Source organism: Ornithodoros turicata, chromosome 6, assembly GCF_037126465.1.
Source record: "Ornithodoros turicata isolate Travis chromosome 6, ASM3712646v1, whole genome shotgun sequence".
NCBI classification, from domain to species: domain Eukaryota; kingdom Metazoa; phylum Arthropoda; class Arachnida; order Ixodida; family Argasidae; genus Ornithodoros; species Ornithodoros turicata.
In genome coordinates this window covers 19,338,261-19,353,702 of record NC_088206.1, presented here as the reverse complement: position 1 = coordinate 19,353,702, position 15,442 = coordinate 19,338,261, and the positions used below count along the sequence as shown (strand labels likewise).

The 15,442-nt window shown below is 46.9% G+C and overlaps 2 protein-coding genes and 1 pseudogene across 2 annotated transcripts; all 3 read right to left on the bottom strand.

Annotated features, from left to right (window-relative positions):
• Window positions 1-1,274: 1,274 nt before the first annotated feature.
• LOC135397519 (B-box type zinc finger protein ncl-1-like) lies at window positions 1,275-2,722 on the bottom strand. Its single transcript, XM_064629122.1, is given in 4 exon segments — window positions 1,275-1,362; window positions 1,364-1,754; window positions 1,757-2,126; window positions 2,504-2,722. Coding segments are annotated over 4 exon segments (1,032 nt in total). The 3' UTR covers window positions 1,275-1,310.
• Window positions 2,067-8,272, bottom strand: LOC135397699 (E3 ubiquitin-protein ligase TRIM56-like). Its single transcript, XM_064629302.1, has 3 exons — window positions 8,132-8,272; window positions 7,457-7,606; window positions 2,067-3,450 (listed from the first exon to the last, which is right to left on the bottom strand). The coding sequence occupies exons 1-3, from the start codon at window positions 8,177-8,179 to the stop codon at window positions 3,190-3,192; spliced, it is 459 nt and encodes a 152-aa protein (XP_064485372.1). The 5' UTR covers window positions 8,180-8,272; the 3' UTR covers window positions 2,067-3,189.
• Window positions 8,273-11,566: 3,294 nt separating this feature from the next.
• Window positions 11,567-12,628, bottom strand: LOC135397518 (B-box type zinc finger protein ncl-1-like; annotated as a pseudogene).
• Window positions 12,629-15,442: the final 2,814 nt, after the last annotated feature.

Sequence of the window (15,442 nt, the reverse complement as noted above, 5' to 3'; positions counted from 1 at the left end):
GTTATGTTTCATAGCAGTGACACTGGCGGTGCGGTTGTAGTTACCAAATATGAATCGAGCTGCCCTGTTGAGTTTGAAATGGTGGTGTGATCAGTATCCCACACGGAGGCTGTATATTCCAACCTAGGAAGAACTAATGATTTATACAAAGTCACCTTGTGTTAATTGGAACAGATGAAAAATTTCGGCGAGTGTAACCTAGAGCTCGAGAATCTTTGCTAGAGATATATTCAACATGAGTGCGCCATGGTAAGTTGATAAGTTGATGATGAAATGAAAACGCCGAGGTATTTGTAAACGGATACTGATTCAAGTGGAATGTTATTAATGGAATAAGTCGCATGCACTTTATTCGAGTGACAAATCAATGATAAGTTTTGATACATTTACATTTTGATAAGTTTTTGACGATTAGAGAGTTAAGGAATTTCAGGCAATAAGTCATCTTCGAGTTCCACTCTTCCATAGGATGTCCGCCTGGCCAAGAACTAAAATGTAAAAACGACATCTTTCCAGGTCAGCTTTTTTATAAAAATTTCATAAAGACACACACACAAAAAAAAACTCTGTATAAGGTTACCTAGGAAGTAGTGCATTCCATCTCCATAGTGACATAAGGGTGAAAGAAGTGATCTTACCCATAGCCCATGTTGATAGCTGTGTGCTCGTGACACTTACAGACGATGGCGATGTCATGGTGTGCCCGGTGAACAACCGTGAACCCGGTGCCTTACTACTCTGCGAACCCTGGGCTGTTGAACCATTCGTAGGAAAGGGAGGTTTCTTGTGGGAACGCCAGCCCAGCCAGTCACTCTGCTTCTCTTAGTGTTTATCCATAATTTGGAATACAGTTGTCTACACCACAAACACGTCTCTGAAGATTGAAAATACAACGTTTCTCTTTCTCGCTGCCCTTTAAAGGCCAAAGCGGCTACACCTATGGACAAACACAACACATAGCCTACAGTCTCCAAGTGCCTAAGGGACAAAGTCATCAAAAAACAATGACTGCCAGCGCCAGGTATTGAACGTGGACCTTCCTGATTACAGCTCAGAGATGCCATGTGGTGTAAAGGTAGCATCCCTGATCTGTACTCAGGAGAGTCCAGGTTCAAACCTAGGTGAATTACTTGTCACTTGTGACAATTTAAACCACGGACTGTCTTGAGAAGGACCAGTATTACTTTTCCAAGGACAATCATTCCCTACGTACGCCAATCCCATCAACCTATAAACAGAAATAAGTGCCACAAACGGAGAAACGCCACAAATACTATAGCATCATCGGAAAATTTTAGTGCATACAACCTTCAGAACAATGACAGGTCATAGCGATAAATGTAGAGTTTGCAGTCCTTGCTATATGACGGAGTTATCGTGCGTGAGGGCTACGTCGTAGCACTTTGCATGCTTCACGTGGCTTTCGAAAGCACTCAGCAGATCTTGCATAAACACCGTGATGTGGAAATAGTGGTGATTCTCAGATACGACCAGATGACCATTTTTGTTGATGCAGACAGCTATGGGATAGTTGGTTACCCCCGCTCCACCAGTGAGCCTGAGAAGTGCACCTTCGTAGGAGAACACCTTCACACAATGGGCTCGATTGTCCGAGATAAAGATTTCATCCTTGTTATTTGCTGCGACGACGTTCGGGAACCCGAGGTGTTCGGAATAGCTGAACTGACTCAAGATGTTCCCCCAAAGGTCGAAGATGATAACGCGCATCACTTTGCATTCAACGGCGATGATTCGTCGACAGTGACTGCGCGCGGATGCTCCAAGACTGAGGAACCAAACTTTCGCAGGAACTGTCCGTACTGGTTGCAACCTTTGACCTGGTGCGTTGGAGACCGCTCGGTGACTATGATGTCGCCGAAAGCGCGAACGACAAAAACACGACTCGGATAATGCAGCTGGCTGACTTTCCTGCCACACTCTCCAAAGCGTAACATGAATCTGCCGGCTCTGTCGAATATCTGGGTACGATGTCGGTTGGTGTCTGCTATGACAATGTCGCCTTGAGCATTAACAGCTACTCCAGACGGCTCCGCGAATTGACCCTCCATGACTCCGAACTCTCCGAACTTGCTGTGGTAGAGAATTTTCTGGCGCTTTATGTAGGACTTGTTATGCAGGACTTGTTATGCAGGATGTTAGCCAAGACCTATGGACTGCGCAGCGGGCTAACGTCGGGTTTCGAAGGGTCGGTCCCAGAGGAAAATGTTTGTTTTGGTACCATGGGCAATTTTTCCGCAGAAGGCAAGAGCCTTGTAGAACGTGGGTCACTGTTTGCAGAGCAGCTTGCACGACTGCAGTAGGTGCGTTCACACATTAATGATGTGCTCGATGACTCGTTGTTGCTCATTCGTAGAGGAGTTTGGGAATATCTGTTGGAAGGACTGTCGGTGGTAGGGGCCTTGATATCGGGTCGTGATTATGCTCCACGCAGCCAGACTTCGGAGTGCTGCTGGGTACACGCCAAGGAATTTCGAATACTCACTTGCAGGGTGGTAAAGTTTGGCGCAAACATCAGGTCCATGCCCTGCAGGTGCGCCTCAGGGTTGAATGTCAGTATTTTCTGGAAACCTGTATCGAGCAGTTGTTGAAATGCTAGTAATTCCTTGTTTGTAGAAGAGAAGTTTGCTAGCCTTTCGGCAGTGACGCAAACTTTGATGATCTCGCATAGGCTCTCCTGCACTTTCCTACCCAGCCGCTCCATTAACAGGAGGTTTTTCTAATAGGTGTATTCCAGGTCTATCAGAATTTCTTGCTGGCTCTGTTCCAGTGTCGTCTCGATCCAGGCTTCGAAGGAGCTGGTAATATCAGCCTGAGTTTTGCGGTACTGGATGTGTAGCCGGCTTAAAGTTGTTTCTGTGCCAGTCACAGAGCTGAGGAGGTTGTTGACTTTCTTTTTAGTACTGCTGATGACGAATGAAAGACCTTCGGTGAGCTTTTGCCTCACATCGACAAGAGCCATGAGGTGTTGGTGCCCATGGGGTGTTCAAACGCTGTGCACTCCCTGCAAACACAAATGTCGCAGGTCCTGCAGATGAACTGAAGAGTCATTGTTGTGGCGAAAACAACGTGCCGCTTGATCGTTTTTTCGAAGGTTGTTTGGATAGATCTGGATCTCACCCTATGTGAGGACGCGGTGGGTTTGAAGCCAATGCATGAATTGGTGCGCCATTACACAATGTAGTGGACGCAGTCAAGGCAGCGTGCAACTGCAGGAACGGCTGTGTGTTTGCAGGCAGTGCATGTGAGGCAAGAGTGATCGAGCACCAAAGTCTTGAGGATGATTGATGTGGCGTAGTTTGAGAAGAGTCCGGCAATGCCCTCGGCTGGTAAGGTTGTTTCCTGTAAACGCAGAGGGCACTTCAACTTGTCGGGGCTTGTCTGTTGCTTTTCCAGGCACAATTTGCAGATGGTGTGCAGACAGTTGAGGACCTGCGAATCAAATATTATATTTTGACTACGTAGAAAACAGCGCAGAGGTGGGACACGAAGAAGAAACAAGTGCACACACAGAGAGCAAGGTATATCTAAACTGGTAGCGAAAACTAGCGAAAATATCAAATCAGACCCATCGGCAAGGCCACCAGCAAGAGGCGCGAGCGATCCTGGGTGTTGACAGTAGAGGTACGGCTGTAAACAGAAAAACTTTGCAACATGGGCGTCGCTTGTGTGTGCACTAATAGGTTATTCATAATTTCAATGTAGAAAAAACTTTCTGTTGCCCCGCTCGTGCACACATACGCGATCATCTACCACTCAGTACATTTCCGTATCCTGCTCCTTTGCGCATGTGTCACTGCTGGGGGTGTTTATTCGTGCGTCTCTGTATCCGTACCGTGTGTCCGTGCATTGTAAAACGGAGTTCGTACACTCTTTGGGTCAAACAGGAAGCGACGTTCACATCTCCGTGCTGTAGACCAAGATTAACACGTGTGAACAGGTGAATACAATGCATCCCTGTTGCTGGGCCCGCGAAAAAAAAAAAAATTTCGTCATGGGACGAGCGGCCATGATAGTGTGAGGAATGTGTTAGCAGGAACCAACTGTGCACCAACGATGTCGTGTTTTGTTGCAATGGACCTATAACGGCCACTCATTGAATAAATGCAGATGTCTAATCACTAGGTGTACGTATAGCTCTGGGTGAGAAATGGGCCTTATGTGAGCATTCCTAATTTCTGTATGGTCATCACGATGCCTTTCTGTTTGGAGTTGTCAAAATCTGTGATAACCGTATGTATTTGGAATTGATATGATTCATTAAACCTGATATGCTTTATTTTTCTGTGTTCTCGTCTGGTATTGTTGACTGGGCGCGGAAAAGGGAATACAGAGCAAGCGAAGTGGGCCAATGTAAACGTGCATGGCTAATTATGCACTAATTATTATTCATACTAGTGACGTCATCTCTGACGTCATTTATTTACAATCGTAGTAGTCCGCGCAACGGATGGATGGCGCTGACCGTCTCAATCATGGCGTCATTCTGAAGACACAGGGGCCTATGGGAGTTGCGCTACCTGTTTAAATATACCTTGCAGAGAGTGCTGACTAGCAACTGGAGCTATACTTCCCAAATGGGGCCAAACCGAAAAGGAGAGAAGAACATGAAAGGAGGACAATCAAGAACACCCTTGAAGATAACTAATCTCTTTGTACGATAGGTTCACTGACGGCTTGCTGACGCACCTTTCACCTCTATTATGAATTTGTGCTCCTTTGTAAATTTTCCTGGCGAGCCTGTCGGAGTAGCTCCTAAGTACACGTGTGTCTTCCAAATGAGGTCGGCATCCGCAGTCGCGACAGTACATGCCAGGTTGCTGCCTGTGTGGGTTTGCAGGGAGGATGAGTGTTAGCGCAGCCTGTCATTCAGACACCGTCCTGTCTGCCCCACATATGACTTCCCGCGCGTCAGAGGAATGTCATAAATAACATTACACTTGCACTGAACGAAAGGCCTTACATGCTTTTTGTTGCATCCGGAAGCAACGGCTTCTTCACTGTTGACGCGTCGACACAACCCGCCTAACTTGTTAGGTGAAGTGAATACAACGCTAACGCCGGCACGCTGGGCAACTTCATGTTGTGGGAAACGGCGTGGATATATGGAATGGCCGCTATCCTGGATGGGCGATCATGCCTGGGAGCCTCTTCATGTTTCTTGTGCAAATTCCGGAGGAGAACCTCAGCTAAGCCTCTTATCAGCTGAACGGGAAAGCCCGCGGTTTCAAGCCTCAAAAGTTGTGACAAGAGGCTCCGCTGAACTTCATGTGGGCATGAGCGTTTCATGGCATTTTCCATTGCCTATAGTGCAATACTGCGTTTGACCAGCTTGGAGTGGGCCGACGAAAATGGCAAAAGACCCAGGCACAGGTGGTCAGGCTCGATGGCGAGTTCAAGGTTTAGGAATCTTAGTCGATGTTCCACTGGTAGCTCCCTCATGAGTGTGAAAGGTGAGAGGGTGCGCTGGAAGATGCGAGTTATGTGTTCTGTGCGCTCGTCCACGGGCACGTTCTCAGTGTCAAAGACGATCAAGCAATCGTCAACGAACCGGAAAACCCTGGAGACTCCCATATCGCGGAGGGCACGTTCAAGCCGCCTGTCGTATCTTGCTAGCACACACTTGCCTTTCACACTCACGAGGGAGTTACCAGTGGAACATCGACTAAGATTCCTAGACCTTGAACTCGCCATCGAGCCTGACCACCTGTGCTGGACACACGCCCCACGCTCTAAGGGCCTTTTGCCGTTTTCCTCGGCCCACTACAAGCTTGTACAACGCAGTATTGCACTATCGGCAATGGAAAATGCCGTGAAACGCTCATGCCCACATCAAGTTCAGCGGAGCCTCTTGTCACAAGTTTTCAGGCTTGAAACCGCGGGCTTTCCCGTCCAGCTGTTAAGAGGCTTAGCTGAGGTTCTGCTCGGGAAGTTGCACAAGAAACACAAAGAGGTTCCCAGGCATGATCGCCCATCCAGGATAGCGGCCATTCCATATATCCACGCTGTTTCCCACAACCGAAAGTTGCCCAGCGTACCGGCATTAGCGTTGTTTCACTGCACTATACAAGTTAGGCGGGTTGTGTCGACGCGTCAACAGTGAAGAAGCAGTTGCTTCCGGATGTAACAAAAAGCATGTAAGGCCTTTCGTCCAGTGCAAGTGTAATGTTATTTATGACATTCCTCTGACGTGCGGGAAGTCATAAGTGGGGCAGACAGGACGGTGTCTGAATGACAGGCTGCGCGAACACTCATCCTCCCTGCAAACCCACACAGGCAGCAACCTGGCCATGCATTGTCGCGATTGAAGATGCCGACCTAGTTTGGAAGACACACGTTACTTAGGAGCTACTCCGACAGGCTCGCCACTCGCAAGAGAAATTTATGAAGGAGCACAAAATCATAATAGAGGTGAAAGATGTGTCAGCAAGCCGTCAGTGGACCTACGTACAAAGAGATTAGTTATCTTTAAGGGTGTTCTTGATTGTCCTCCTTTCATGTCCTTCTCTCCTTTTCGGTTTTGCCCCCTTTGGGAAGTAAAGCTTCAGTTGCTATTCAGCGCTCTCTGTGTGTGCACTTGTTTCTTCTTCGTGTCCCGTCTCTGCGCTGTTTTCTACGTAGTTATGTACAGCTTGGGACAAAATAATAATAATAATTGGGTGTTTACGTCGCGAGACAACTGAGATCATGAGCGACGCCACAGCGGTCGGTCTGTGGATTGATTTTGCCCACCTGAGGGTTCTTTAACGTGCGATGAAAGCTCATCACACGGCACCCCGTATTTAACGTCCCTCGCGGAAGACGGCGTGTCTAAGCAACTTGTACCCTGCCACCAAGTTGCTGGCGTCCTCGGCCGGGTTCGAACCCGCGATCTCGGGATCAGAAGGCGAACACGCTACCGACTGAGCCACCGAGGCCGGTTTGGGACAAAAGTTTATGGAACAGCGGGATGTGACATTTCTCCACTTGAGCAGCACCCAAGCAGCAAACGGAAGCAGACACACATACTAAACAATTGAGAGAACAGCTGTTCACCTGTTCTTATTCAAGCTATTCCTGGCAGGTATGACGGGGCCGCTCCGATGAAGAAATACGCCAACGCCGTGTTCCGTAAACTTTTGTCCCAAGCTGTACCAACTTGCCTAAATCTCCGCCTTAACCTATATTTTGAACCTTTAGTTCGTTGAGCCACAAAGCACCATACGAAACAATATGTAAGTGACGGTTCCGTTCGGTGACGACGACGGTATGAGACAAGAGCGCCTAATGCTTTCCCCGCACCATAAATATAAAATGAGTTATAATTTCTTTCTGCACAATACTTCGTGTTTGCTTGGACTTGCCCGTGAGGAGTAAAACTATCTGTAGTTTGCTCTTGTTTTAACGCGAACACATCGAACTCCCCCACCACCACAGTTAGTATGAATGTGAAAGCAACCTTAGGAAATATGAAGGCGTCGTGGCAGCTGACACACTTGGCGCTGATGGTTCTACTAGCATTGAGGCTGCTCTGGACGGAACGCGACGTACCAGGACAGGCCGGGAAAGGAGTCGTGTCACCTGGCACACTACTTGCTGCTGCGTCACCCTGGAAAGGCAACATATCTAGTTTTATGACTTACGCAAGGTAGGGCTTAGAGTCTTAGGATATATAAAAAAAATCCGGGTACAAGTTTACCGAACGAAGGCAGAACGATGCCGAAACTTAAGAATCAAGCTTTAGGTCTGGAGGCGACATTTCGGCTGTTCTACTGGGTCACTAGAAGAACAGTCAGTTCGAAATATCGCCCCCGGTCTGGGGCTTCGTCTGAACTCCGGGATACCAGTATACAAAAAGAAGATCGAGCAATCCAGTGACTCAAGAATGAAGCCCCAGGTCAGGAACCGATATTCTACTGGGACACTAGAAGAACCGTCTGTTCGAAATTCCAGCTCCTGACGTGAAGCTTCTTGCTCCAGGACACATGTTCGTTGCTTGAACAGTGGTTTATGGAGAGTAATGTACCTAAACTAAGGTCATGAACTTATTCTCAAATTTGAATAGGATGCTTCGAGCACCTATTCGTCATCTTCAAGGAGGCTTCTAATACGTGAAAACTACTGCAGGACTTACGATTGCGTGTGCAGGGAAGTAAGGGACGACGCTGCTGTTGCTGAACATGACGAAAGTTACGGAAATGATGTGGACACAGTCAAGAACAGTGCGAGAGAGTGCAATGCTTTCAGTAGAGCTGTTTCAGTAGAACAGTTTCATTCGCGTGCGCGAGGGAACTTTTGCACGTGACGCTGTTGTCGACCTTTTTTATTCATGCCCTATTTTGACAAACTGCACGCCATGCAGCTAAAATTCGAGTCTCTGTAGCGGAGAATATTACCTGTTGCACGCCATTATTCGCGCTACGAGTTTGTTTCACCAAACAGTTTGCGCCGCAAATTAGAAGGTATCAGTAAGTTGATGTCTCTAAACTCCTGGAAGTGTTCATGGAAGGCAGTCTGCACTTCATTTTGGGTAAAGAAAGTGTAAAGTAGCATACGTTCTCTACGCTGTCACGTATACAGGGTGTTTTTTTTTACACTTTACAGAATTTTTATTAAAAAAGCTACGAGAGCATACTGCTGCTCAGCGCTAAGAAGAGAGGGACACAGCACATGCGCTACTTCCAACACCTTAATGAAACTTGTCGTATCGAGTTCTTATACACTCCTGGCCACCTGCTGGTTGTTCTTTTTATTCTTACAAGTGCTGAGGTATGCCAGTTCCCTATATCAGACAATGCAATGTGTGTTCATCTTCCTTGCGCTGAGCAGCAATGTGGTCGCACACCATCAATCCCCGATTTGCTCACTCTTCAACTATGAGAGCGGCATAGATGTCGTTTTTGCAGTTGAGTTCTACGACCTGGCGGACATCATGGCGGACCTGGAATTCATCAAGTAACTTTTTAAATAGGAGATGGCGGGCAAATGCGAAATAGCAGACTGAGAGACTATCCAGAGCAGAGAGAGCTTATCCTATAGTTGCGAGTCGTTTAACGTTTTAAAAAATCCTCAAACATGTAGGTGCGTTAAAATATCCATCCCCGAATTTCGGTATCGAAATGAGCCGAAAACGGGACCGCTGCGACCGGGAACGCAGGGAGTACAGCGCTCATTTCACGTCAGAGGGTCATGTGATTTGGGGCGATGAAGATGATTGGAGTAGGAGCCGCTCAGCTGGTCAGATGAACCGCTTTCCGACCCAGATAAGCCTCCACCGGCAATGGTGATGCGCTCCGTACGCGCGCTATTCCGGTTTTGGCTCACTTGCATACGGAAATTCAGCTATGGATATTTCAAGGCACGCGCTCTTTTCTTCATTTCTGAAAGTTACAATGGGTATGGGATTTTTCAACGACGATTGTCTCCCCTTCTGTTATCTCGCTGTGCTAGAAATTCCCTAATTAATGAGTTAAGGAATTTCAGGCAATTAGTCATCTTGAAGTTAAATACACTCTTCCATAGGATGTCCGCCTGGCCATAGAGCTCAACTGTAAAAACGACATTTAATGCAGGTCACAGCTCTTTTATAAAAATTTCGTAAAGACATACACACAAAAAAACTCTGTATAAGTTTACCTACGAAGTAGTGCATTCAATCTGCATGGTGACACACTGGTGAAGGAACTGATCTTACCCATAGCCCATGTTAATAGTTGTGCGCTCGTGACACTTACAGACAATGAAAAGTCCCTTGTAGAAGTTTCAAGTACAACTGACATAGCAGTTTTTATTTATTTATTGGTTTTACATGCCCGCCAACAGAGCAAGCCTACATAGAGGTGCACGAAAAAGAAGGTTAACTTACAAGAAGATAAAAATATTACAAAGAGGATAAGAATGAAAAAATATCAGCAAAAATGTCCACACTAGTTTTTCCAATGTCATTAAACCAACACTGCATGCGAGCCAAAGGAGAAGACGAGTGACAAAAACGTGGATAAAATGTACGATGGACTCTACAATGTCTAGATGGCGCATGAAAATCAACACTGGCTAACAATGAAGGAGCATCAATTTTGCCATGCACGACATGGAACCAGAAAGTCATATCTCGAATATATCGCCGTTGTTTCAGTGATATCATCTTAAACTTCTCAAGGAGGTAGTTGTATTCAAAAAACCATTTTCTTTGTGAGTACTGATCGTAGATGATTCGCACAAACTTCTTTCGCACGTTTTCGTGGCGGGATCAGAGAGTGTGTTAGAGAGAGAGTTCCAAACGACGGACGCGAACTGTAACTTGCTTCGTACTAGACAATAAAACAAGCAGACAACAGTGCGAAAGTCACTAAAATTCTTAGATATACGACAAATGAAGCCCATCAGCCTCATTGCGGAGCAATACAGGGATGACACATGGTTGTTGAAATTCAACGCCCGATCGAAAATGACCCTAAGGTCACGAATGGTTTCCACTCTCTCTATTTGGACGCCCTTTATGTCGTAATCGAACAGTAATGTTGATTGTTTTTTTTTTTGTATAAGATAAAACTTTGTTGTTGTTTTTTAACATTTACAGACATGCCGTTTAAGTAACTCTATAGTCGCTAATTGCATTATGTCTTCCTGAATGGACAGGTGATCGCCGTAGCAAGATATCGAACGAAACATCTTAACGTCATAAGCAAACATTAACAATTGTCAATGTTTTACGGCACCGGCAAGATAATTTACAAAGACCAAAAATAAAAGAGGACCTAGGATAGAGCCCTGCACGGGCCGACATTTCCAGGCCCGACCTGGCCCGGGCGTATCGAAAAATGGGCCGGCCCCGGCTCGGTGTCGGCCCGGTCGGGGTCCCGGGCCCGGTCAGGGCTCTAACCTAGGTTACTTCTTTGCGATACTCCAGACACAGACTCAAACCGAACGGAAAAAGTTCCGGCAACTCGTACCACGTTCCTCCTTCCGAACAGGTAATTTTTCAGTCATTAACAATATCTATTACACAATGCTTATGATTTTTCATGTGTCATTGTGTGCCCGGTGAACAACCATCAGCCCGGTGCCTTACTACTCTGCGAACCCTGTACGTGTGGCTGTTGAACCACTCGTAGGAAAGGAAGATTTCTTGTGAGAACGCCAGTTCAGTCATTCAGTCTGCCTCTATTAGTGTTTATCCATAATTTGGAATGCAGTTGCCTACACCGCAAACACGCCTCTGAAGATGGAAAATAACGACTTTTCTCTTTGTCGCTGCTAACAGTGGACGGAGTTTCTGGTTAGCAAGAGGCAATCATTCAACATAGGCAAGCGAGCCCACGCGGGCTCCACCTATGGACAAACACAACACATAAGCCTACAGTCTCCTAGTGCCTGAGGGACAAAATCATGAAATAACAATGACTGACAGCGCCAGGGGTTGAACGTGGACCTTCCTGATTACAGGTCAGGGATGCCGCGTGGTGTAGAAGGCTCCACGTTCAAACCACGGACCACGTATGCCAATCCCATCAACCTATAAACAGAAATAAGTGCCACAAACGGAGAAACTATAGCATCCTCGTAAGATTTTAGTGGATACAACCTTCAGAACAATGACTGGTCATAGCGATAAATGTAGAGTTGGCAGTCCTTGCTATATGACGGAGTTATCGTGCGTGAGGGCTACGTCGTAGCACTGTGCATGCTTCACGTGGCTTTCAAAGGCGCTCAGCAGATCTTGCATAAACACAGTAATGTGGAAATAGTGGTGAATGTCCGATACGACCAGATGACCATTTTTGTTGATGCCGACAGCTATGGGATAGTTGGTTACCCCTGCTCCACCAATGAGCCTGAGAAGTGTGCGTAGGAGAACACCTTCACACAATGGGCTCGATTGTCCGAGATAAAGGTTTCATCCTTGTCATTTGCTGCGACGCCGTTCGGGAAGGTGCTCGGAACAGCTGAACTGACTGATTTCCCCTGAAGAGATTTCCCCAAACGTCGAAGATGATACATGACATGATAAACGACGATGATTCGTCGTTTGCTGTCGACAGTGACTGCGCGCGGATGCTCCAAGACTGAGGAACCAAACTTTCGCAGGAACTGTCCGTACTGGTTGAAAACTTGCACCTGATGCATTGGAGATCGCTCGGTGACTATGATGTCTCCGAAAGCGCGAACGACAAAAACACGGTTTGGATAATGTAACTGGCCGTCTTTCTTGCCGCACTCTCTGAAGCGTAACTTGAATCTGCCGCCACGGTCGAATAACTGGATACGGTGTCGATTGGTATCTGCTATGATAATGTCGCCTTGAGCATTAATAGCTACTCCAGACGGTTCAATGAACTGACCCTCCATGACGCCGAACTCTCCGAACTTGCTGTGGTATGTTGTCCAGATCCATCAGAATTTCTTGCTTGCTCTGTTCCAGTGCCGTGTCATTCCAGGCTTCGAAGGAGCCGCTGATATCAGCCTGAGCCTTGCGATACTGGACCTGTAGCCGGCTCAAAATTGTTTCTATGCTGGTCGCAGAGCTGAGGAGGTTGTTGGCCCTCTTTTTAGTATTGGTGATGATGGATGAGAGACCTTCGGTGAGCTTTTGCCTCACATCGACAAGAGCCATGAGGCTGTGGGTGCCCATGGGGTGTTCAAACGCTGTGCACTCCCTGCAAACACAAATGTCGAAGGTCCTACAGATGAACTGAAGAGTCTGATTCAGGTGGCGAAAACAACGTGCCGCTTGATCGTTTTTTCTAAGGTTTTTTGGATAGATCTGGATCTCACCCAGTGTGAGAACGCGGTGGGTTTGAAGCCAATGCATGAATTGGTGCGCCATTGCACAATTGAAACAGATGTAGTGGACGCAGTCAAGGCAGTGTGCAACTGCAGTTCCTGCAGTTGCACACTGCCTTGACTGCGTCCACTGCGTGTGTTTGCAGGCAGTGCATGTGAGGAGCACAGTGCAGTGATCGAGCACCAAGATCTTGAGGATGATTGATGTGGCGTAGTTTGAGAAGAGTCCGGCAACGCCCTCGGCTGGTAAGGTTGTTTCCTGTAAACACAGAGGACACTTCGACTTGTCGAGGCTTGTCTGATGTCTTTCTAGGCGCAATTTGCAGAAACTGTGCAGACAGTTGAGTACCTGCGAATCGGATATTATATTTTGAATCTTCAGTTCGTTGAGCCACCAAGCATCACACGAAAGCATATGAAAGTGTCCGTTCCGTTCGGTGACGACGACGGTATGAGACACGAGCGCCTAATGCTTTCCCCGCAGCATAAATATAAAATGCGTTGGGGAAACAATTTCTTTCTGTGCAATATTTCGTGTTTGCTTGGACTCCTAAACTTACCCGCGAGCAGTATAACTGACTAAACAAGTAGTTCGCTTTTGTTGAAGCGAACACATCGAATCTCAAATTTAACCCTACAACCATCGTTAGTATGAATGTGAAAGCTACCTTAGCATGCCCAGCTATTCGGGACAAAACGTAAAGCAGGCTTCACCTGATAGTTCTCCCAGAGAAGCCATGTATATAGCAAAATATATGGTGTATTTGGGTTAATTTGGTGTATTGGGTATTGGGTGAAGGCTTCAACCAACGCTTCACAGGTCGGAAATTTGGAACCAAAATGGAACCTCTAAGACCCCAATATTCGTCAACGAAACTGACCAAATCCTTCGTTATGACACAGGCAACGTCCCACTAGACAACGAATGCAAAGCCATACCCTGACAGGGTTCATTTCGTTTCGTATCGGCATTGCCTCACATCGCGGGTTATCATCTCCCGCAACAATCCATCCAACCCATCCACCCCAATCTAACCCAGAGATAAGCAGGAGTCTCACACTCCACATTGTATCACGGTATTTAGTGAGTATTTAGTGAGTCTACTCGACATGAGGACATTTGGTAGTCATCTCGAACATTTGGTAGCACAACTTGGAAAGAAAAGTTCAGGGCCTGAGGTTTTGCTTTCTATTCTGTCAATCTTGCTTTCCCTCTCGCAAACTGGACAAGGAACACACGGATGGGAAGTTGTCTTCTTGAAAGGGTAGCCAGGTTTTGGAACGCATTTGTAGGAGCCGATATTTCTACTGTTCTACTGGGTCACCGGAAGAACCGCCTGTTCGAAATACCAGCTTTTGACTTGAGGCTTCGTTCTGAGCACCTGGATACAGGTCTACAGAAGGAAGTCTGAGCGATCCAGTGAGGGTACGTCCAGAATTTTGCCTCAGAGCAGGAGTCGATATTTCGCCTGTTCTACTGGGTCACTATAAGAACCGTCTGTTCGAAATACCAGCTTTTGACTTGAGGCTTCGTTCTGAGCACCCGGATACAGGTTTACAGAAGGATGTCTGAGCGATCCAGTGAGGGTGCGTCCAGAATTTTGCCTCAGAGCAGGAGTCGATATTTCGCCTGTTCTACTGGGTCACTAGAAGAACCGTCTGTTCGAAATACCGGCTTCTGACTTGAGGCTTCGCTCTGAGCACCTGGATACAGGTCTACAGAAGGAAGTCTGAGCGATCCAGTGAGGGTACGTCCAGAATTTTGCCTTAGAGCAGGAGCCAATATTTCGACTGTTCTACTGGGTCACTAGAAGAACAGTCTGTTCGAAATATCAGCTCCCGACTTCAGGCTTCGTTCTTAGCGCCCGGATACAGGTCTGCAGAAGGAAGTCGGAGCGATCCGGTGAGGGTATGTCGAGGATTTTGCCTGAGATCAGGAGCCGATATTTCGACTGTTCTACTGGGTCACTAGAAGAATAGTCTGTTCGAAATGTCGGCTCTTGACCTGAATCCTCTTACTTCAGGGCACAAGTTCGTTGCTTAAATAGTGGATTATGGATAGCAATGTACGTAACCTAGGGTAAATTTCATAAGCTATGTTTCATCTTCAAAGAGGATTCTAATACTTAAAAAACTACTGTAGAACTTACGGTTGCGTGTGAAGGGGAGTAAGGGACGACGCTGCTGTTGTTGAACATGACGGAAGTTACCCGAAATGGACACCGAAAGGCACACTGCTGGAGAGTGCACGTTGTAGAGTACATCTGTAGAATGAACGGTTGACATCAGTTGACGAAAGAACAGATATGTCCGCGTGCGCGAGGGAACGATTGCACATGACGCTGTTGTCGTCCTTTTTGATTCATGCCTTATTTTGACCAACTGCACCCAGTGCAGCTTAAATTCGCGTCTCTGTGCCAGAGAATGTTACCCGTTGCACGCCATTACTCGTGCTACGATTTTGTTGTTTCACCTAACCGTTTACGCCGCCAACTAGAAGGACAGGACAGTGGATGTCTCTAAACTCCTAGAAGTAATCATGGAAGGCAATCTGCTCTTCATTTTGGTCAACGTAGCATATGTTCTCTACTATCTCACGAATACAGGGTGTTTTCTTGCGTTGCTGTTCAGCGCTAAGAAGGCGAAGACATAAGAGAGGGAC